The sequence below is a fragment of the Conger conger genome, chromosome 4 (genome assembly GCF_963514075.1).
Source record: "Conger conger chromosome 4, fConCon1.1, whole genome shotgun sequence".
In the NCBI taxonomy this organism is placed as follows: Eukaryota; Metazoa; Chordata; class Actinopteri; order Anguilliformes; family Congridae; genus Conger; species Conger conger.
Window position 1 is genome coordinate 66,447,291 of NC_083763.1, and position 25,601 is coordinate 66,472,891.

Below are 25,601 nucleotides of genomic sequence, written 5' to 3' on the forward strand. Positions count from 1 at the left end.
AATAATTCAGCCGATAAAAACGTATTCAATTCTGGTCAAATTTAACAGAAAATTCACCCAGTAACTGTTCTTCTGTTTGTGTTTGAGCATCTGCCTGTTCTATCCCTGTGTTTGAGAGGCCTTTCTGAGGCTGCCATACTGTCTTCCTCAGGCAACACACAAACTCTTTAGTCCACATCTGTAGGTACAGTACACGGTGTGGCTGATCTTCTTCTGCGGATACAGATCACACTGGCTGATCTTCTGTGGGTACAGTCCACAGTGTGGCTGATCTTCTGTGGATACAGTATGCACTGGCTGATCTTCTGTGTATACAGTACACGCTGGCTGATCTTCTGTGGATACTCTTTAGTCCACATCTGTAGGTTCAGTACACACTGGCTGATATTCTGTGGGTGCAGTACATACTGTGGCTGATCTTCTGTGGGTACAGTACACAGTGTGGCCGATCTTCTGTGGATACAGTACACACTGGCTGATCTTCTGTGGATACAGTACACACTGGCTGATCTTCTGTGGATACAGTAGATACTGGATGGTCTTCTGGGGATACAGATCACACTGTGGCTGATCTCCTGTGGATAGTAAACACTGGCTGATATTCTGTGGATACAGTATACACTGGCTGATCTTCTGTGGATACAGTACACACTGGCTGATCTTCTGTGGATACAGTACATACTGGCTGGTCTTCTGTGGATACAGATCACACTGTGGCTGATCTCCTGTGGACAGTAAACACTGGCTGATATTCTGTGGATACAGTATACACTGGCTGATCTTCTGTGGATACAGTACACACTGGCTGATCTTCTGTGGATACAGTACATACTGTTGCTGATCTTCTGTGGATACAGATCACACTGTGGCTGATCTCCTGTGGACAGTAAACACTGGCTGATATTCTGTGGATACAGTACATACTGGCCGATCTTCTGTGGATACAGATCACACTGTGGCTGATCTCCTGTGGACAGTAAACACTGGCTGATATTCTGTGGGTGCAGTACATACTGTTGCTGATCTTCTGTAAATACAGTACACACAGGCTGATATTCTGTGGGTGCAGTACATACTGTTGCTGATCTTCTGTAGATACAGTACACACAGGCTGATCTTCTGTGGATACAGAACACACTAGCTGATCTCCTGTGGATGCAGTACACACTGGCTGATCTTCTGTTGATACAGTACGCACTGCGGGTGATCTTCTGTGGATACAGTACGCACAGTGGCTGATCATCTATAGATACAGTATATATTGTGGCTGATCTTCGGTGGGAGTTATACACACTGGCTGATCTCCCATCTTTTGTGGTTACAGCACATATTATGGATGATCTTCCTGTTATATGGATACAGAAGACATTGTAACACTGTAACTGTTCTATAACAGTGAGAGAGTCATGGTCCAGGCCTGAGCAATACTGCCAGCTCAACAGATTTCACCATCAATTGCATTCTGGGACACATCCAGGTGGGCGGAGCCCATTGTCACTTCCTGTCCGTCTCCTTACCCTCCCCCGAGGAGGGAAGATCCGGGCATCGATTCCCACTCTACCGTCATGTTTTTATTCCAATTTCAAAACCGCTATCGACGATCTCTTCCATGCTCCACTCAAGTCCATTACTAAAACGCAATGAAAAATGACATTCTGTTCACATTAATCACATCATGTCATGGTTTGCAGAAATGATTAAAACCAACTAAGTATTCCAACAAGAAACTTTTATTTCACACACATGCACGCGCACACACACACACACACACAAATGTCAAATTGATGTCTGGTTGTGGAGGATTAGATCATTGAAGCATCTCCTCTGGTACTGCAGGCACAATTGGTGAATTCTAGGTCCCAACAGCCCATTCTATCCCACTGCACTGAATAAACCCTGTAAGTCACTGTGAAGACGGAACTGACTGCAGGGGACCTGCTGACACTACCTCTGACTGCCTGGGGAACAGACCTGAGGCTTGCTGAGCTGCCCCCAGGCAGAGTGGAGTTCACATACGAGTGGACCGCTTCTATCCTGCGCTGCAGCGCTGCGATGGACCACGTCACAGGTCCGATCTGCTGCAAAGGCCTTTCCAAAGTAAAAAAAAAATAACTTCTGTTAAGAGAACACACGGGTGTGGTGAAAACCTGAAGCTCCATCCAAACTGCAAGCAGCTGGCAAAGCAGTGTCTGCGGTACCACTGCTCTCCACATTTACTTTCACAGAGATGTTTATTATTGGAGCCTCACAAAAATCTATGGCTGTCTGTAGGAGGGGAAATAGGAATTCCGTAGCTGCTGTCCAGACGACGGTGGACATACTAGCTGGGAGCCTCAAGCCGTTCCAAAGGGAGGGGCAGCTGGGGTTGCCCCAGGGCAGACAGCAGGGAAGGAGAAGACGTCCTTGCACACTGCTCATCCGGAACAGCTTGCGCACACACACCCCACACAGCTGTTTCACAGCCAGGAAACACTCACAAAATGCAACCTCACATTTCCAGAACACTCCGGTACAAAAAAACACCATCAAAAGAGGGAAATTACCCCCTCAGGTTTTCATGCTGGCTTTTATATATGCATAGAAATACAGAAATATGAATATGTATATCTACGAGCTATATTCCAATGCAACCCTTGGCAATTTAATTAAGATATCGCAGAACTACACTTCCTGATCGATCTATAAGAGGAACAGGATGGTGACATTGCCACGGGCTGTGGTACAGTGACCTCATACTGTGCGTGTGGAGGATACACTTCCACCGTACCCACCAGGGGACCGAGGGGGCTGTAGGGGGGCTGCAGGGGGGCTGATTTAGAAAGCACGCACTGTGCCATTCCTCCCTTCTGCATGGCTGATGCAGTGCACACTGTATGCGTCCATTACATGAAGCGGTGAAGAACGGTTCACAGAATTTTTATTTTTATTATCTGAATCTCCTATCATTCAGCGTGGTTCACGGAGGCATCGGGCTACTCTCGGCTGCTGCAGCGCACTCACTGCTAATCAAGTGCCTCCTCAACAGCAGATCTAGAATGTGCATACACAAATAAATGTCAATTCCTGATTCACACAGCAACTCAAACAGGCCACAGCCTCTCTCCCCTGGGCAAGTATATGACCTGTGTGACACGGCTATGTGACAGAATAAAGAAAAAGCCCCAAATGCAGTCACTCAGCGAGGCAAAGATAGTGTCTGAGGATACTACACACTATGTTTGTTCAGCACTTTCGTCCTTTGGAAGTACAATTACTTTTTAATCATTTCTTAAAAAAATGTAATATTGTTTCATATGATATGCGAGGGTTGGATAGAAGTGTAGAGATATTGGCTGTATAACAATGCCAATATTAACTTTATATTGCTGACCCTAATCCAAGGCAACATAGCACATTTTTTGACAAGGTGATCAGCCAACTGTGTGATTAAATTTGCCCCTCAGATACGGTGCTGTGGGGAAGACCTTGGCAAGCTGACTCAAACATATTTCCTTGATGACTGTGTAAAATTCTAAGAGAATTTCCGCAGGATTAGTGGACTGAATGATGTTTCCCTGACATAATTACAACGAATACAACCCATAAATAGAAGTCTGAAGGTTAGAGAGGGTCAACTTCATAATTGGACAAAAACGGTCGGGGAGCTGTTGAAGACTATCCAAGCAGAGACACGTCCTCTGAAATTCCATCAAAGATTTGCCCGGAGCCACCTCTCCACACTCATCTGTGTCCATTGGGTCACCTTCACCTGGAGTGCGGGCCTTTCAGCCAATCACAGTCATCCCCCCAAAGCACAGAACAGGCAGACTGACTGACTGGAACGCAGTGAGGCCACAGCGCAATGAGCAGGTAGAACATGAGCAGACATTTGTGGCTGCCGGTAACAATAGGAACAAACTAAGTTTGGTTTTTGATGAAGCACCCATATGTTGTGTCCTCTAATAACCCGGAGCTGTTCATTGTCAGGATGAAAAGTCCAACAGACTCCCAATGTCTGCATTCTCTTTTTATAAACTCGGCCAGTTACACACCGTTAACCTTCACGGTTACCTAGAACCCTGCACATGCTCAAAGTCACAATGACAAATTCCCTACTACAATCCACAATTATGTACGCATTTAGTCGAACAAATATAGTGCTTATTCCCTCTTTTTCAGAATCATGTCCATTTTCAGGCCAAAAGGAAAAAAGGTTCTTATGTTTTCAAATTTCCATAGCATGTCCCACGGCGTACTTTGATACAACTTTGACCAAAATTCTATCCTGGCTGTTTCCCAAAAAGGCCATCGATTTCCCTGCCACAGTCTCAAAGGGCAATAATACAACATTTCAGCCTCAAGTTGGCCACTTGTATGCATTCTTACTGAAAATAAAACCCATAATCTCTTTGTTACAATACTACTTAAGTTACAAGTTGCAAGGTCGGATATCAAATAAACCATTTAAAATGCTGCCGTTATAGCTGGGATCTCAATTCACATTCCGCTAAGACCCATGCCATGCCTAACCATTACACATTCCTGGAACGTCTCACACAACACAAACACATTTGTGTCCAGGGACTCAATGCTAGCAAAATAACAGGCACTATATTGGTTTGCAATTCATTCATTTGTTTCTTTGATATTAATAGAATATTTTCTCTGTTTCCAGCTCTGTTCTGTATTTTTGATACAGGTGGGTATTTGCCTGGGGAGTGACACAAGCCTAAACTAAAAGTGTACTGTTTCTGAACATTTATTTTTCTTATTATATTGGGTTTTTTTCCATACTATTTATAGAAACGGTTTTTACACGATACCCACTGGCCGTGCGGTCCGTGTGGAGCGATCTTCAGTGAGACTCTGGAATGCTGAAGCTATCTTTCATCTCCGGAGGGAACTCCACCGCAACACTCCGGCCTCGCTCGACAGGGGGGCCGGCGTTTCAATCCCTCTTCTGAAGGCAGCCGCACTCGATAAGCCCGCCCGCTGTAAGAGCTCCATAATACAGTTCAAATGGGAATGTTTAGGGGGGAAAAGGCGCGATGAACCGCCACAAAAGCAGCCCGGCGTGACGTTATTCCAGCTCCTGACAATTTACCGCGCCTCAAATCCTTCAAAATATAAATGCCTTTGCTCCCCGGTTTTGACAAAGCAGCTCAAGCATTTTCCAGAGATATTTATCTAAGAGTCCTATAGCAGGGGAGGTTTGACATTGCGAAACCGTGTTATGCGTTCGGATGCTTCTTTGAGGTAATGGTGGGGAAACGTGTTGCGTTCTCCCTGGCTTTCTTCGCGTCTCTCCTGTCAAAGCCAAAATGCGCCGTGGACGTCATCTGAATTCATTGTCTCAATCAATGACTTTGACATTTGTTGGGAAACCGGCAATTCTTTAAATCCATAGACTTTCGGCTCATGTGTGTTCAAAAGTGACGAGAAGCGCAAGTAGCCCGTATGATGAATAGGAGAAAGAAACCTACCTAACACATAAAATTATTCAGTGTTGACATTGCATTTTTGGGGGGTTATCTCACACTGTAAACATACGGCTTAGCTGCCCCCATACTGGAGCAACCCTGTTATTCATATCGGCAGAATCTGTCCTGACTCCACTGCACTGCATCTCCCCATGCTGCGGTGAAAGATGTTTTCATACCTCCGTGCTTGTTCATGGGATGACAACCAGCATCAGACACATGCAAATAAAGCAGTGCTTCCTGGGATACAAAGCATCCCAGCTCGTTACTCAAGAGCAGGTCTGTTTGTATAATACTGTCACATTAGAGAAGTGCAATATCTGCATTTCTACACAAGAAGTATAAATAATATGAATAGACTAAATAAGTCTGTGATACGTACTCTCTTATTTATTTTCACCAGAGTTCCCAAGGTGGCATGTAGCATTTGAGCTACAACGCTGCTTACATAATTTACCAGGGATCAGCTGGAATTAACCATAGTTTCTGCCATCTTGGTTTCATAAAACATTGAACACAACATCATAGTTAAGAATTGTGCTCGTTCAACAGGAGGTTCACACATGAGAGACAGTGCAAGTGGCAGGTATGTGAAAATAAAACATTCTGCTCCAACAGACAGTGATGTTCAGGGCAATACCGTTGAGAGTTAATTCTAATTTTAAGAATTACATACAGATGGACTGGAAAGTATGAATTATGTAAACAACAGTACCGCCCTATGTACATTAGAAACACAGTTGAATGGAAATGAAAAAACTGAATTGTCATAAATCTATCAGACCAAGTATGAAATATGAAAATAGGGCAAATAAAAATCAAATAGAGTTTCCTTCACACCTCCAGTAGCATTAACAACCGAAAATGTACTGCTCATATAGCTGTCATGTTAACAAATGCACTAAATAATCCAAACTGAAAGTATCTGTCCATTTTCCATATTAGCAATGTCTGACAAACTGTGACAACATAAATCTACTCTGTCCAAGAAGAACAAATGACATACAACAGACCATTATCACCTAGCGTCACACCTAAATGCTATGTGGCCAGTATCGTATTGCACTTGCACACATAGCACTGTGGCAGCCTGTGATGTTGTGGTTGGACCAAACTGCACTGGACCCACAGGCACTGAGTTTAAACCCCAGGGGGGATCACATGGGCACTTCAGCAATGCGATACGCTGCATGAAAAAGCCGAAGAGCTGCACTGTGCAGGGAGCTTGTTCTTTAAAAAAAAGAATTTGTACATTCACAGAGAGCTGGTCTATTTTGGAGTTCAAGTCATGAAAATTTCAAAGTGGGAACTGGGAGCTCACCACAGTGCATCTTGTAATTTCACAGCACTAGTCATTTCTGAAAGGTTAAATAATGGATTCATATTCCACTGCGGCAATGAAAGAGGAATTTAAATGACAAAGGCAGAGAGGGAGAGACATTTGCATGCAGGATGTATGCGGCATCAACCACCGCGAAAGTGTTTGATGTTTAAGAAGGGCTCTCTCCTTGGCTTTGAGACCGTGTCAGCCAGGAGCTGGCCGTGGCAGGCCTTTGAATGGGTCCAGTTTCAGTTATGGCCCGAGCTCTTCCTGAGGCACCAACACCAGGGAGGAAAATGAAGCAGTTCTGCAGCAGGCCTTTCAGAGACTGGGCCCTTTCATTTAATCTGCCATAATGGCTGTCAAAGCTAACTAGGCTGAGTAGCACAAAAAAATAAATAAATAAACCAGCAAGGCTAATTACCAATTTTATACAGAACAGGGATCTGGAATGGGATCTCTGAGAATAAGCGAAGCAGGTGCGATTCCCCCTGACTACATTCATTCTCAGAAATGGAAGGATATTTTTTGAGACAACAAGATGCAAATGTTTTCTTTTGGAGCAGCGGGCGGTCGCTCCGCACAGAGGTAAGGAGGCGCAGAGTTTTAATCAGGATCAAAGTCGTTAGCGAGAGAAGGCTGAGGCTCCTGGTGAAAAGGGGTTTGTTTAGCAGGCAGATGGAGGGGGTCCGCTGCGCTAACACTGGCGGGTGTCCAGTCAAAACACAGCAGAACCACAGAAACTGCAGGAGAACGGAGGCAGGTCCTGACACTGGAGAATAACAAATAACACAGATTATAACAGGGCTGTCGAGCAGTGATGTCCGTTCTAACCACAGCTATTCACTGCAGTACTGTATGGCCCAGGCCGGTTCCACAGGAGACGGCCAATCAAACGGGACCAAAGAGCACGGGGCAGTGCTGAACACACGGCTGCTGTCCTCCATCCACTCTCTGACGGGGTGCTTATCCATCATTCAGCATGATTAAATGGTTTGTTTTTTGTTACAAAGTACCACTGAATCATGCCAACTAAATAACAAAACTACAATTTCAGTAAAGACTTTGATCCTGATTAAAACTCTGCGCCTCCTTACCACCCGCTGCTCCAAAAGAAAACATTTGAATCTTGAGAATATCCTTCTATTCTCAGAGATCCCATTTCACAGTAAAAATTTCAGCGTTAAATCAACTCCTACAATTTATATGTTTAAACTCAACTAGAGTTGCAAATAACAAAGGACATTTTATTGAGATAATTATTAATTGTGTTTTTACTTAACAGCTTTTTTGGAATGTAGTGTTTGGATTGGGACTCGGCCAAAATGCTTTCTGGTTTCTTTATTTGATAAAAAACTGGATTCCGTACAAGTAGAAAATGAATCATCCGAGACTTCATTATAAATAATATTCAGGTTGCCAACAGGAAGTGAACTTTAAAAAGAAAGTGCTGAAAACCTATTCAGCAGCAGATGCGCTGTCCTCACTCCTATTGTGCAACTCGACAACACTAGCCCGCAGTGGCAAATGCAGTATCTCTGGAAAAAGAAAATTAATACCCCACAGTACACTGAGACACAGTGAATATCTGCTCCCTACAGTTTTCCCTCAGGCTCATTTCACCTATCATTGGGAGTCCCTTTACACCGCTTTTTTATTTTTAATTATTTTTAATGTGCCACTCTGGGGTGGTTTGTGGGAGGCCGCACTGCCTAACACAGGCCTAAAAAGGGACGTTTACACAGCTGCTCAACCTAACAGGAGGGTAATGAAAATCCCTCATCCTGCCCAGCCCTCCCGATGCATCACCGGGGGGCTCTGGCAGGTAAGCGGTGATTGACAGGTCCGGGGCGTCTCCTCCAGCCAAGAGAGGCCCAAGGGATGCCAATACAGTGCTGTGTCAAAAGCGGGAATTTAATAACCCTTCATAATTACAAAAACAAACCCCTCCAGCTGGTGTCGGGAGTGCTCTCTGGGACTTACGCCATCTTGCACGGCAGCAGAAATATGTCATGCGTACAGTCGGAGAAACCATCCGTTTCATGGCTGCTAATGAATTGTATATGCTGATATACAGCACCGTACGTCTGTACAGGAAAGCTGTACAAAGACCGAGGTACAGTGTTGCACATTTCCTCGCCTGTATTTCTCATCCCCTCAGATAAGAGTCCTGAGACATCCTGGTACCTCGCTTGTGCTCGGAACACAATGAGCACTGCGCTGGCCAATGCGTTCCAGAATACATCTACACGGCCACAGCTCTCTATTCACACACACTGGAGCTGGGTGGGTGTGATGGATGGATGGGAGACAGACGACGAAACGGCAAGTCTCCAAGGAGAAAGCACTCTGGGGTTTTCAGGACCATGGATGAACCTTCCTCTGATACAGTAGTTGAAGATTATCTCTCTCTCTCTGCACACAGATAGTCTCTGCATTGGCATACAAAGCAAAATTGAAACAATGTGTTTTAAATCAATGCTGTATTCGTTAAGTGAATACGACAGTTATCGTCAGATCAATAGCATTCTGGGCTAAACTAGGTTTCCTTTTAAAGCAGCTGCCAACAGAAAACACTAATCAGTAAATAATAAAATCGCATCAAATACACAACGGGAGCAGGAAGTGCAGAATTGACACGATTAACTGAATTATGGGTGGACCAGGAATATTTGAAGAATATTGAAAGGAGTGTCTTCTGGGTTTGGTTCAAATGAATGAGATATATTTCTACTCAGGCAGTGAAGCACTGATAGCATAGGTCAGCAGTTTGTCTGCAGCACACACTCATAAATCATCTCTGCTCGTCTATCCTTTCCTCTGCCAGTTCAGAGACATCTTCACAATAATTCTACTTTCATAAACAAAACGGATCAGAGAGAGAGGTCTTTCTCTCACTCAAACCCACAATGTTCTCCCTGAAAAGTAGGCTGCATCGGGAATCCCCTCTGTGAACTACACAAGCTGCCACATTGAAAATGTGTCAAGTATTTCAGGAGGAATAAACATGCTGAAATAATATTTGCAGTTTGCCAGGAGACTGGGGAATTTAAAAAAAATGGTTTGGAAGTTACTTTCCATAAAAGGAATTAGTCGTCCTTGTGCCACACCACTTACCGTTTAATTTGATCAGGTTTACTTATTAGCTAATGTGCAATGCATACTTTATAGATTACATGCAATACAATTTCATTGCAATACATCATTGGTAAATCAATTAAGAGTATTATCGCTTTGAAAAATTGTACCATCAGACGGACAAGGTTCCGAATTGATGTTGCTTAATAAACGTGTATTTACCATTTTAACGAGTTTTGTTGTGGTATGATTTTCAGATTGAAAGACAAATTGCTAACTTGTTAATATATTTCATGTCGACCTACAGCACAACTTGCAATATGCAACAGAAGCACTGCGCTAAGAGCTAAAGGTGCGTGTGAATCTACCGTGGGTGTGAATGCCTTGCATGGGATTCCCATCATGTAAATAGAATACATAATTGTTGAAGATGGCAGAAATGTAGTGTGAATTATTCATGGATGTGTAATGAAATAGGGCAATGCTAGCTGAAGGGAGCCCGCTTGCCGCTCCTGAAATAGTTTAAACGGCAGTGATTGTTATCAGTGACCTCTATGGGTGAGCATGCAAGGTGATTCAGGCTATTTCAGGAGATCTAACATGAAAGAGAAGAGCATTAAAAAGCACTATCTCCTCATCTGCAGGCACCATAAGTAAAAAGTAATACGGAAAAATAATTTCAAAGTCTTTGAGCATTTATTAAGCAGCATTATCACTTATTTAGCAGCGTCACACTTTCAGTTTTGTTGGCCATATTCTTACAGGCACAGTCCATTTAATCTGGGCTGAAACACAGAACTGAGTATGACAGCCAAGGAAGACTTGAATGAGAAAGGAATGGCATGTTCATGGCAGAGATTGGTTTGGGTCATTGAGGGAAAAGAGGAAGTCGTGTCTTTTGCCTTGTGACCGGCAGTTCTCTTTGTGTGACCCAACAGGTGGATGCAGACTGGCACGGTGACCCAGGTTGTCATCCTCTCTCAAGAACAGGACTAATGCTAAATGGTCTTTAAATAACAAATAACAATCACTAAAGGATCGCAAGCACCAGAATATCATGCGTTAGACATCACAGAAGCTCACAGACCCAAAGGCTGACTCATGGATGGGCTTTTATCCCAAGAGTATGACAAATAAAACAACCTACTGCAAGTCAAAAGACAACACCGAGTCTCTCAAGATCTCAGTTATAGTGTTGAACACTATACAGGTGGTACATGTTCTACACGATATGGCAAGACACAATCTTTTAGAAAAGCATATTTTTATATTTTAAATTTTATATTCCCACAAAAACCTCCCCGGTAGTTTGAGACTGTCCCTCATGAAGAAATGATCAATGGCAATGGGGGTATTTGTGACGTGCTTCTTATGGTGACATTGTAAACTACACAGTAAATAATGGCTGTTAAGCGCATGTGTGGTAACAATACTGATGCTCTTTTGTTTAAGAGTGGTTTGAGGAATATAAACTCGCACATAAATTCTAAACATCTCACCTCAACATAAATCATAACAAACAAGAGCATTGTGTCCTGAACAAAGATCCAGCTCTTCTGGCCTTCATCACTGTATCTCCTGGCTATGCATAAAAACCAAATTGCCTCAACATCTTCAAAACATCAAACGTCTTGATATGTAGACCATGTTTGTGTGAGGCAGAAATATAATGGCCTGCATGTAGATGAAGCACAATTAATTCAGAGTCAGCCTCAGTCTGTTCTGAGTATTCTCACTTCAAAATGACATACAATATGTGACAGTTGCAAAGTCACCCATCAACGGATAATATTTTTTAAACTTTCTTATTTTTTCATTACAGCTTCTTCTCTTTCTTGTTCTCTTAAATGCCCAATTATATTTGGGAATTATAAATAAGCACAATAAAGTAACTGAAGTAGAACATGCTTGATAATTGTAAAATCAGCATGTAATTGAGATTCTACATCCTGACTTCTTTAGATATACCCCCCTACCCAATAATCCACCCCTACCCAATAATCCACCCACAGCCACTGACTTCTTCACTTCCTCTCTCTCACCCACCAGCTCAACAATACCAATTTCTCAGAATTTAAAATGAATAAAAAAGAAGCATAATGCTGTATGACTCATGTTATATTATCATATAAAAAAAAAAATTGCGGTTCCACTGGCTCATAAGAATGTATTCTCAAGATGCTGTGGCACCAGAGAAAAAAATGCAAACGGTCTATCGCATATATTCACTGCTCCCAGCACTGAAGACTAGCAATAGCAGCCACAAACCAACTTGTCTCAGCGCAAAAGTGAAGACCGATTCAAAAGCAATCACCAGTTCCATTTACCATCGCACGGCTCCCTGTCAGGAGTCAAATCAAATATGGGAAGCACTTAACTGGGGATGGGGGAGGAGAGTGGGGCAGGCTCTTTTATGTACATTTCACCGGCAGAACGTAGAATAACAGGACGATAACCCCTCCACGGGAAGGTGTAGGCAGCGCGCTCTGTGGTGTGAAACAGGAGAAAGTCAGCTCTGCCCCCGCGCTGCAGAGCTGGTCCAGCCTGGGCTTTGAAGAGCAGCTCCATCTGAGACAGCCTGAAGGTCAGAGCTGCTGGATGAGCCGGGTCCGATCGATGAGACGATGGCTTGTGCACAGCCACAGAGCGCGGAGCTCAGTCTGCGGGAGTCAGGGCCAAGGACAGCGCGCTGAGGTAGGGAGGTAGAGCAGGGCCATTTACTAAAGCACCATTTATCCAGCGCTTTCCCCTACAGCCAGCTTCAGCTAGCTCACAGACCACAGAACATTCACATTCATTTATCCAGCGCTTTCCCCTACAGCCAGCTTCAGCTAGCTCACAGACCACAGAACATTCACATTCATTTATCCAGCGCTTTCCCCTACAGCCAGCTTCAGCTAGCTCACAGACCACAGAACATTCACATTCATTTATCCAGCGCTTTCCCCTACAGCCAGCTTCAGCTAGCTCACAGACCACAGAACATTCACATTCATTTATCCAGCGCTTTCCCCTACAGCCAGCTTCAGCTAGCTCACAGACCACAGTCCACACCTGTAGGCCCACTGCACACCCACATTCCGAGAACATTCACATTCATTTATCCAGTGCTCTCGCCTACAGCCAGCTTCAGCTAGCTATAGCTAGTGTTCTGTGAAAATCGCTATACAGTTAAAATGGAATTGAACTGAATCTGAATGTAACAGTCTCTGCACTTGCTTAAGAAATTAAGGAAATTCTAGTTCCTGCAATCATTCCTTCCACTGAGTCAGTGTCCAATAGTACATTACATTAATAGCATTTGGCAGACGCTCTTGTCCAGAGAGACGTACAGTTGATTAGACTAAGCAGGAGACAATCCTCCCCTGGAGCAATGCAGGGTTAAAGGTCTTGCTCAAGGGCGCAACGGCTGTGGGGATCTTATTGCGGCACCGTGTAACACCTACAGGCTCTGGGGGGATTTCACTGCAGGAGCACACCTTAGTGGATCTGGCTTAGCTTTGAGAGCTTAGTGTACACTGCAGTTTTCAAGCAAAAAAAGTGCCATGCAGATTCTGCCTAAATCACACAAAGGAACTGTCATTTCAAGGAGCGATGCCAATATGTCAGAGAAAAAAAGGAGAAAGAAAAGGAAAAACAACACAAACAATCTTTCTGATCAGAAAGCATGAACAGCCACCACAAAATGATTTTTTTTTTACGTCTTGTGAGTCACCACAAACATAACTAAAGGCTGCAGGTCCGATTCCCAGGTAGGGCACTGTTGTGGCCTTGAGTATGATACTTAACCTGAATTGCTTCAGTAAATGTCCAGCTGTATAAATATTATAATGGAAAATGCAAAACGGTTGTGCAAGAGCTTCTGCTAAACGGCTGCAATCTAACGTCAAGCTCTTCAGAAAAAGAATCCACACACTAATTATTCGCGAATGTTTCCCAGTCATATCAGGAAAAAACAAACATCAGCCTGCCAAATATCCGTTTAATTATTTCTCCCCCTCCCCACCCACACGTTGACGGCAGGCGAGGGAAGATGGGATTATACAGCACACTTACTGCAGGATTCCCGCTATGCGTTAAAAAAGGGAAGAGAAATCGCATCGATTAAGAGCCTCAGAAGTTGTGTGCAGTGGGGCCGCAGGGACGAGGGCATTAGCATGCTCTGCTGCTCGGTGTGAACGTGCAATCGAGGAACGGGAGAGGAGCCCGAGGCAGGGGACCAGTGTGCCACGGGGCAGGTTCTCCAGAGCCCCCCCCCCTACCCCGGGTGAGCTGACGAAAGACTCCTCCGAACGTGCCCCGCGCAAAAAATACTTTAAAAACATCTGGCGCTCCGCTGCACTCTGACGACCGGATTTGTGTAATTATGCAAATGTCTGCAAGATAAGGATCTCCACGCCCCCCCCCCCCCCCCCACCCCCCACCCTCTCTCCCTACCCTCCATCACACCACCTTCTCCTTCACTGCGTCTCTCTCTCTCTCCTCCTCCCCCAATCTGTTTCTCTCACTGCGCCCTACCGATCCTGCACCCCCCCCCCCTGTTTATTTCTGCCTTAAACCTTAATCCAGCTCCCCCTGTTTCTATTTACGCAGACCTTGTACTTTCTCCAGTAACCTCCTCCTGCCCCCTACCTGCTCACATCTGCAGGGGCGATGCAGCAAATGTGCACTGCGGTGTGTGAGTGTGTGTGTGTATGTGTGGTGTGTGCGTGTGCATGTTTGTGTGTGTGTGTGTGTGTGTGTGTTTGTGTGTGTACTCCAGGGCAGGAGTGTGTGGTGATGGCACTGTGTCAGACAAGGTCTGGGCCTGGGAGCCAGAGAGAGCCAGGTCTGTGTGAGAGCCAGCTGACACATTCAAGCGCAATTAAGCTGCATTATGTGCCGGTGACTCTGAGTGCACCTGGCACCAAAATAAGGCCACCCAACGACCAATCAGAGACAAAACCCGTCAACATCAGCTCCGCGGGAGAGATAAGGTGAGTCAGAATGATGCTTTACTCCCTTTTGATTAACACGCTAAAGACGGAGCAGGACAACAAGGCTACCTCAGGCATGGAAATTGAGTTTGTATTTGAAGAGGCAGGTTCTCCACAGTCAATCCCAGCAGAGACGCTTGCAATTAATGGTGATGATTCAGTATTCATCCTCCGGAAATCCCCGTTTGCTCACACAAAACACTGTAAACACGTCTTCGAGTGTCACACTTTTCACAGAGAGCAGCTCCACTCGTTTCATCCCCGTACCCAAAGCCCCGCTCGCAGACGGTGGGGGATTTAACTCGGAGAGGGGGCTGTTTGAACAGGGAGGCGATTAGCGGCTTTGCGATCATGGGATGCGGGAACACGCGCGAGGCGACTCGGCACACAGCGGCCCCTTCCAGAGAACACCGCCTCTCACAGGCAGAGCCAAGACGGGGGAAGGGTCCTCGCAGTTTACAGATTCGCAGTGCCGTCCCGCGGAAACTGCAACCCCTTCAGGAAACAGATGAGCGCATTGTACCTAAATGTCTGTCATGTAGCTGCACAGGTGACATCATAACCACGACGTGTAACTGCCTCTCGCCTGTCACTCAGAGGGTAGAGAGAAAAGACACTGGGGCACATTGCTGTGTTTCTCAGCTATGCTGCATTGCACTGCCTGCTAAACATTTGATTATTATCGTTTTATTTATTTTAATCGCTTGCTCTTGTAACTTGGCACCATTGACAATGACGGTATGTGGCACTGGGATGAAAAAGAAAGGGCTGTCCAATCCTGTTCCCAGTGATCTACCAACCTGTAGGCTTTCTTTTAATCCCTAATTTAGCACACCTGAATCAACCAATTAGCAGTGCAACAATATCTCAAGCTGTTGAATGAGGTGTGCTTTGTTGGGGATGGAATGAAAACAGGATGGTAGATCTCCAGGAATAGGGTTAAACATAGAAGACCTGAGTCAGGTTGGGTTGGGCACACCTGGAGATAGGGCATACAGTATGGGCTGCCCAGATAAACAGGTGAGATGGAGGCAAATCTGACTAGACCTGGCCTGATCTGAGTTGGGTTGGGTACACCTCTAGTGTAAACAGGTGAGATGGAGGCAGACCTGACTAGACCTGATTTGAGTTGAGTTTGGCTGGGTTGGGTTGGGTTGGGTTGGGTTGGATTGGATTGGGCACACCTCTAGTGAAAAACAGGTGAGATGGAGGCAGACCTGACTAGACCTGACCTGATTTGAGTTGAGTTTTGCTGGGTTGGGTTGGGTTGGATTGGGCACACCTCTAGTGAAAACGGATGAGATTGAGGCCTGGCTGAATGCAAGGTAAATGCTGAAAGATGAAAAGAGTGTGATTTTTTTTGCTGGGTGCTCTTGCTCTCTCTCTCTCCTCTCCTCCTCAGAAGGTCCTGTGGCCCTCTCTCAGCTCTCTGACCCCCAGGGGCCAAAGGGGTCTGCGCTCGAGCAGGGCATAGTCTCCCAGCCTTCCACAAGGGCCACCGGCACAAGCTAATAAATTTCCTCTTATTATTATTTTTTCTTCGTATTTTCAGAAAGCTAAATCAGGGCACGGAGAGGCCATGGAACAGAATAACGGAGAATGTGCATTCATAGATAAAGCTGTAGTTTAAAACAGAAGAAGAAAAATCTACCTCTGATCAATGAAACCTGGTGCCTGCTGAGGCAGATGTAAAGCTCTGTATAACCTGGAGATACCGGTACCTGTGCTGCCTTTTTTGGTGCCATATGTGGGAATATGAGATTGATCTGTTCCACCACAGACAATGTCACACAATGTCAAGTGGTTACATCGGGAAAGCAGTGAACAAATATGGTACGCTTCATTTCTAAATCACAGAAATTAGAACCATTTCAGAAAACACACACGTTATGTCACAAACAGAGCATAATCGTTCAAATGACAAAACATGGTGTCAGATATCCAAGGCTGAAAGCTCCAATCACATTAGTGAATCTCAGAAAGACAGTGACTACCTCTGTGACCATTGAACACACACTCAGAAGATCAGAACATTCAGGCTTGGACTTGGGCTGTGAGCTCATCAGACACCATTTTGTCTCTGCCCTCCCGCAATCAGAACCCTAACATTGAAATAAATTATATATCAATTACACAATCAAGAAAGGCCATGTCTAATTTACTCAACATGCAACATTGCCTGCAATTTAAAAGGTAAAGTAAGTGAAATACAGCTCTGTTGATATTAATATGGACGGGCAGCTTGGTGTCTTTGCTTACTCCAAGCTAATTCAGAGAAAATGAATGTTGATCTTATCTATGGCTCCACGCTCAGAATAGCTCATCAGATAACACTGCAGGCTTCACTGCTTTGATAAAGCAATTCATTGACAATCTGCGGATATTACATTACATCAAAATGTAATCAAACACCAATTAAACTTGCTTTTTCCTGTCTTGTACTCCCAAATGGACGTCAGATTCGATATGAGAGATGTTTCAATAATAAACAGTTTAATTTGAAATGAAATAAGGAAACTGAAATCACAACGATCAATCAACGTATCATTCCATATATTCATATTCATATAACAGGCAGCGGAAACTGTCTGTCATTTTGCCTGGCTTCGTTACTGAAAGCATAACGATATGCGCACATACATGCTGATAGAGCGTCTCCATGATGCCAAGAAAGAAAAAGAAAGGGATAAAAGAGAAGTAACATCCATCATCTCGCACTGACACCCTCTACAGCCCTACTCACACTGACACACTCTACAGCCCCACTCACACTGACACTCTACAGCCCCACTCACACTGACACACTCTACAGCTCCGCTCACACTGACACTCTACAGCCCCCCTAACACTGACACTCTCTACAGCCCTACTCACACTGACACTCTCTACAGCCCCGCTCACACTGACACACTCTACAGCCCCGCTCACACTGACACTCTCTACAGCCCCCCTAACACTGACACTCTCTAAAGCCCTACTAACACTGACACTCTCTACAGCCCCACTCACACTGACACTCTCTACAGCCCCGCTCACACTGACACTCTATAGCCCCCCTAACACTGACACTCTCTACAGCCCCACTCACACTGACACTCTCTACAGCCCCGCTCACACTGACACTCTATAGCCCCGCTCACACTGACACACTCTACAGCCCCGCTCACACTGACACTCTCTACAGCCCCACTCACACTGACACTCTCTACAGCCCCGCTCACACTGACACTCTATAGCCCCGCTCACACTGACACACTCTACAGCCCCGCTCACACTGACACACTCTACAGCCCCCCTCACACTGACACTCTCTACAGCCCCACTAACACTGACACACTCTACAGCCCTACTCACACTGACACACTCTATAGCCCCCCTCACACTGACACTCTCTACAGCCCCCCTCACACTGACACTCTCTACAGCCCCACTCACACTGACACTCTCTACAGCCCCACTAACACTGACACACTCTACAGCCCTACTCACACTGACACTCTCTACAGCCCCACTAACACTGACACACTCTACAGCCCTACTCACACTGACACTCTCTACAGCCCCCCTCACACTGACACACTCTACAGCCCCACTCACACTGACACTCTCAACAGGCCAATGTGATACACCGACCCCCTCCTGCTTATTAAACATAATGCTGGCTAGGGGTGTATATGCAGGGGTAACACGGGATATACAAGGGCGGGGGCTCATATCTGGACAGTGTGGCTCGCAAACCCCCAGACCTATGTGCATAACCCAGCCTGCCCCAGGTCACTGCAGCCGTGCACCATGGGTAATGCACATGCTGGGAAGGCTCCCTGCAAAGCAAGTAAATAATGAATGCGAGCAACACGTTCAACATGACCTCATAGGAGAGAGCCAGTCAGACAGCACAGCCAAAGCTGCATAAATCAAATCACAACAGACACACACACACACACACACACACACACAGTACAGGCGCACAATAGCATACCATACAGTATGTACGGTAATAGCCGAAATACAATAACAAAATCCCCTCCGGAGAAGAGAGCTCCTCCAGACCCTGCTCCCAGGGGACCCATGGTATGTGAGAAAGAGTATCTGCCCATTGATGGTGCAGAAAGGGCACGATCAGTACTGAGTTCTGCATAATCACATCGCTTCTGCCCCCGCTGGTGTTCTCTGTATTACAGGGATGAGTGGCATCGCCCTATCAGCAGAGATACCGGCTAATCAGCAGACGTTTCAACGTGCAAAGAAACATCATGGCTACATGTATAAGATGCCACAATGTAGCCATTGCTGGAAAAACTACTTGTTTGACAGACCTGTGTGTATGTGTTGGGAAAAAAAAACATACGTGTGCTTTATTTTATTTATTTTATTTTATTTTAATACTGAATGTGGTTCTGTAGCATGTGAGAATTGAAGAAAAAATAAGTCAATTTTTTTTTCTAGATCCGTCCTATTGAGACAATTCCACTGAATAAAAATGAGTATAATCCGCTTAGTGTGATACACGCTGCCAGAAATCCAGATGTGTTACAACCAGAGTTATTTCAATGCTGGAGTAGTAGTTCAAGTGGCTACTGTGGTTTTGAGTGGAAGCAGTCCTATAACCAAAACCCTAGCATTACATGAATTCAATTCTATATTAATGATCAATATAATTTAATGTTGCCATGGGCTACATACATTTTCAATCAAAACCTGTTTATTTCTACACTAATCCTCTTATCTCAACTGAGCCTTTTAGCATATAGGTTCCCCATCTCATCTGCATAGTCACCCATTATGACTAGGGATGAACAATCATTTAGATTTAAGATGAGTAATTGAGTACACAATTTAGGCTGTATCAGGAGGCGAAGGCAAATCCTGAAATTCAAACACCTTTTTTCAGGCTTGATGAATCTACAGTCAAACGGAGGAGTTCAAAGCTCATTCCTTCAATAATGTTTGGATTCCCGAAGGCTTTGGGGAAGGTGGGGATGAGTCGTGAGGAGAGCGGATCGATCCGCGGATCCCGGCTCTCTCAGGAGCAGGAGAGGGAGCAGGGCTCCGGGTCGGACTGAACAGCAGGCAGGAAATGAGGAAAATCAATCACGGAAAAGGGAAAGGGCCACGGGGCCACACTGTCCTGCTGCGTTCAGTCCCCCACACCTGCCTGTTCATTTCACATTCACCCCAGCATCAGAGACCCCCCCCACACCTCAGCCACTGCAGCCAGGAGCCAGCTCCATTCCACCAACAGACCAGCCGTAATGTGAACACACAAACACACACACACACAAACACACACACACACAAACATAGACACGGACGCACACATGCACATACATACACACACACACAAACATAGACACGGACGCACACATGCACATACATACACACACACACACAAACATAGACACGGACGCACACATGCACATACATACACACACACACACACACACACAAACACAGAAAACACTCAAACACACACACACACACACACACACAAACATAGACACGGACACACACATGCACATACACACACACACACAAACACAAACACAGACACATACACATACACATACACATAAAACACTCAAACACATACACACACAAAGACACAAACACACACACACACACAAACATAGACACGGATGCACAAATGCACATACACACACACAAACACAAACACAAACAGACACATACAAACACACACACACACATACACAAACAAACAAACATGGACACGGACGCACACATGCACATACACACATAGCTCCACACTTGTCACTCCAGCATTCCCTTTCAACCCCCACCCAGCACTACATAAATCAGATTGAACTCCCCATACCCTACAGCATCCAGCATCCAGGCATTTCCAACTCCACACTCCAGAAATACATGTGTGTGTATGCATGCACATGCATGTGTGTGTCAGAGAGAGTGTGAGCAAGTGGGTGAGTGTGTGTGCATGCAAGTGTGTGTTTGTGCGGTGTGTGTGTGTGTGAGAGTATGCGTATGCGTGTGTGTGCATATATGTGTGTGTGAATGAGCACATGTGCATGAGTGTGTGTGTGCACGTGTGTGTGTGCGTGTATGTGTGCGCGTGTGTGTGCGTGTATGTGTGCGCGCGTTAGTGTGTGTGCGTGTATGTGTGCCCGCGTTAGTGTGTGTGCGTTAGTGTGTGTGTGCGTGCGTGAGTGTGTGTGTGTGTGTGCGTTAGTGTGTGCGTGCGTGTGTGTGCGTGCGTGTGTGTGTGTGTGTGTGTGTGCGTGCATGCGTTAGTGTGTGCGTGCGTGAGTGTGTGTGTGCGTTAGTGTGCGTGCGTGCGTGTATGGATGCACGCCGGCAGCCCCCACACTAACCTGCCCTTCTCACACGCGGAGCACAGCCAGGCTTTGTCCTTCTTGCTGTAGACCCTGCAGCCCTTGCACACGTTGAACTGGCAGTCCAGGCACTGGCGCTTGGGGTTGAGCAGGAAGGTGAAGGGCGAGCAGCAGCGGATGCAGCAATGCTCGTTAAACTTGTTCTGTCTGGAGAGGATCGAGCACCGGCTGCCTTCCTCATCCAGCTCCTGTTTCATCTCACTGCCAGCCAGCGATAGAGAAGAGAGGGAGGGAGGAGAGAGGAGGGAGGAGGGAGAGAGAGCCAGGGAGAGAGGGAGGGAGGGGAGAGCCAGGGAGAGAGGGAGGGAGGGGAGAGCCAGGGAGAGAGGGCGGGAGGGAGATGGAGGGGGACCCGTGAGGGAGAGGGAGGGAGGGATGGAAAGGAGGGAGAGAGGTGGAGAGGGAGGGAATGAGAGAAAGAGGGAGGGAGAGAGTGCGAGTGGTTAGATTGAGAGACTGAAACAGGCTCACGGTGATGCTGGATAATTTGAGCCGCTGTGACAGGAGGGGGAAATAGAGCCGGCGTGGCGTCCGGCGGGAGCGGCGGACATGATCTCCTGCATTAAAGTGAAGGCTGCCATTTTAATCAGCCCGCCCGTCAGGCTGAGAGCCTCCGCAACCTTCACGCTAAGCGGCCGGGCTGAGAGGTGCTGTTCTCCGCACGGCGACGCAGCCTAGCGGGCGCGGATGGCGTCGGAAGCGCTGCGTCTCTCACCTTTAACCAGGCCGGCGTCCTTGTCATCCGGCACGCGGCCCTGACGTCCCTCCGTCGAGTCCTATGGTGGGCACTCAGCCGCCTTGTAAAATACTTAGTGACAGACCATTATGACTGCGGCTTCCTAATGCAATTGACTTTGCTTAACGACGCGCCGGATAATGTCAGCGGGAAGATTCTGATGGCCCTCCCCAATTACAGCGAGCCGGCTGATTAATCTGGAGAGAGCGCCTCTGCCCGACTCCCATTAGCATCTCGGAGCTACCTGCTAGCCGGGAGATTAAAGCATTATGTCCCTGATGATGTTGGTGATCGCTGTGCGTTGGCGGAGGAAGCTGAAGGTCAGGTGTTCCAGGGGCCTCGGCCCTGAGGCCGTACGGAGCTCGGGGTGTAAGAACTGAACACGCTGGGGTGTCATAGGTGGCCATTATCTAAAATGGGTCGGTGGCCCATCTGTAACAGAGCAGGAGGATTCAAGTCAGGTCTTTTCTGTGGAGCGCCGCTGTGTTGAAACTGTGTTCAGGGTCTCAGTGACACAGGCTGGAGAAGAGGCTTGTGCGGTCGGTCCCGTGCTGCACAGGTTTCAGGACTGCCTACGCTGTACCGCTCTCCGCAGAGAGAGGGGAACCAAAGAATCTGGCCTCACATGAGGTGCCTGAACTCAGTAGGCTACGTAATCTGCAGCCTGACCCATTACCCACCATGTTCATCATATACACACGCTTTCATACTTTCAAAAATAATTAATAATGTAATAACATGCATTTTTACCAGGCAGGTCAATTAAAATCAGAATCTTCCTTACAATGATGGAAGTTAATGTATGTACACATATTCCTGTACATATCCACACACACATGCATACAAACAGACACACAGACAAAAAATAAACACACGCACACACAAACAAACAGAGAAGCTGACACAGACACAAAACACACACACACACACACACAGACACACACACACACACACCAAAGCAGTTACATATGAAGAAGCCCAGGGAGAGATTCATTACAGAAGGTGATTAAATGCTTGACTTGTGCCAGTCAGGGGGCTCCAGTGTGGAGCTAGAGGACACTTTACTGGGGCCAGTCTCACATGGTCAGGTCCAGTCAATTAAAAACAAGCTTTGTGACTATGTCCAATGGTCACTGTCAGGTAGTCAGTCATACCAATTAAACGTGCCCTAACTATATTTACCAGGTCTTATATAAGCACCCAAATGGCTGTCAGTCGCCTCCGGGCCAATTAAACGTGCTTCTCTGGGATGATATTTACCGAGACCACTCAAAGATAGTCATGCCAATTAAACAGGCACGATCAATTTGGGACGACACTTAATTAACTGGCCGGGCTCGTGTTTATCTTTCCTTCCCCCCTCAACAAAAGAGGAGAAAAACAAACTGAAGAATTATGCTAATGTCGTCACGCTGTTTAGCATTCTCTGAAAGAATCCACAGGATGTTGACATGTTGGAGCCCCGATTTACCAATAACAGAAAAACAGAGCAATCAGAAAGCTGGAAGGGGCCCCTCCACCCCCCCAGCGTGGCTCCGGGCCCCCGGGGCTAAAGCTGCTTTAATCAGGCTGGGCTTCAGCATTGCTCTGGCTGGAGATCCCGGTGTATGAGGGGCTGAGGGGCCGGACTCTGTGAGGTGCAGGTTAAGGCAGGGTCCGCCCTCATGAATAATGCACACTGCTGTCCCTCCAGGCGGACAGATTTACTCAGCGCCTGGTAACAGTTACAGTGCGCTCATTAGCCCCCGCCCTCACCCACACGGAGCGGTGAGAGAGAGAGAAACAATCTGATAGGAGGGGATTCAATTGGCCTCATCACCATTAACGGCGAAATCACGGAACGCCATTAAAATGGACACTAACGGACGATCCGGGCGCTTCAATTAGCCATAACTGTAAAACGGAATATTCAAGAAATGGCAGCAGAGGATGCCAAGAGCCTTAGTTTGATCATTTTCTTGAGAGCTAAGAAAAAAGGCAGAAATAAACAGCATGATCCAAGCAGCAATGGGCTGACAGCGCTAACGCTAACGGGAGTGGTCTGTGTATGCAGGTGAGGGAAGAGGGAAGAGGGAACAGGGACCAGGGGGCTGTGGTGCGTGATTTAGGGCTAAACTGCAGGAGCATCTCCAGAATCCAAAGCTTTTTGGGATGACGATAAATCGGCTGGAATCCAAAGGGGTGTCTAATGCGATTTTTCTGGGTCCGCCAGGTGGTCTAAATCCATCTCCGTGATACTGCAATCTCTTCTGCTGGAGTGCTGGTATGCCCATCCACTAAAAACGTAACATCGACTGCAAATACCATCACTTGCACATATATCACCATTTCTCACTGCTCAAAATACCGCCAAGCAATGCTCGCGGGTATTGCCAACACTGTAAATACTCAGTTTCAGCAAGGGCATTTTTCATATGAAATTAAAAAAGAGGTTATTTCATAGCAGGTATATGTAAGTGCTATGGGAAAAGCAGTTCCCTCAGGTAAATACAGTGCTGAAAGGTAATCCGTTATAATAAGATAGGAGCCGAGGAAGTGTAATAACGTGGTGCAGCAGACCCCGCTGCTGTGTGTGTATGTGTACAACACCAACACACACACAGGACGTGAAACACACACTCAGGGCCGGAGCTGCTCGTCCGTCTTTGTGGGAGCACTGCAGGCGAGTCACAGGCTGAAGGCAGTGATTTGTTTTATATGATGTGTAGCTGCTGTGGTAGAAAGCACTAAGGTCAAGCAGAACGACTGCAACAATACGGCACAGCCAGCGACCGGGCGTTTAACCTTGGCTTCTGAACACCCTGGTTTCCTCACACGGACGAGCGTTACAGCAAGCGTTAATCAGAGAAACCTAAAACGGCTCATTGCCTTGCGTATAACGGTATATTTAACAGAACAGACGCCGTACGTCTCGAACTCGCATCCCATTAAAGTCCTGAAATGAACAACTAGATATTGAGGAGAAGAGACACACTGAATGCATCTCCTTTCAGAGCCTACAGTTCGCTGATAAGCTGGGAATTGAAGCCACTCACAGACTTCCTCAATTTGGAAGAGAGACAGACTGAACTCAGCCCCACTGTGTAACTGGCAGACACGGCGAGCAGTGCGTGGGCAGACCACCAGGGTCCCTCCAGCATCCAACTCCCAGACTGCGAGGAGAACCGCACAACAGGGAGAGAGACAACACATCCCAGCTCCTCCCTTTTTCAATATTCATGCACAATCTCCCTCTGTAGAGGGCAAAACGAAACGAGAAATGCTGCAAAATGAATTTCAAATTATCTCCCCTTGCATGCATTGATTTGCCCTCCAATCGTTAGGAGGGTAAGCAGAATTTCACAGGCAAAACACTGTGCTCTGGCAAAGCAAAACTCTTTATTAAATACATAAAATGTAATGCTTAAAACAGCTCTGTTTCGTACTATATCCTGTCTGGCAGGTCTTCAAGACTGATGGAGCCAGTAGCTCCAGAGTCCTATCACAGCAATTCTGCAGCGAGCAGCTGAAGGCTCGGAGAACTCTGCTGAGCCGGTGTGTGATTTATCATTAACACACACCTGCGGGACTGGACTGGATCTAATCCCACACATCCGTGAGGAACAGATAATGACGGCAGTCCTGTCTGAGGCCAAGCTGACGTGAGAGAAGGAAGCCAGCAGC

At 46.3% G+C, this 25,601-nt stretch overlaps 1 protein-coding gene across 3 annotated transcripts in view; it reads right to left on the reverse strand.

The window, feature by feature from the left end:
• Positions 1–25,601, reverse strand: part of myripb (myosin VIIA and Rab interacting protein b) — a 113,403-nt gene that overhangs the window by 34,916 nt on the left and 52,886 nt on the right. For all 3 annotated transcript variants that reach the window (XM_061239224.1, XM_061239225.1, XM_061239223.1), the window contains exon 3: positions 21,182–21,403. In XM_061239224.1, the coding sequence (XP_061095208.1) occupies positions 21,182–21,403 (222 nt within the window). The remainder of the gene's footprint in view (positions 1–21,181; positions 21,404–25,601) is intronic.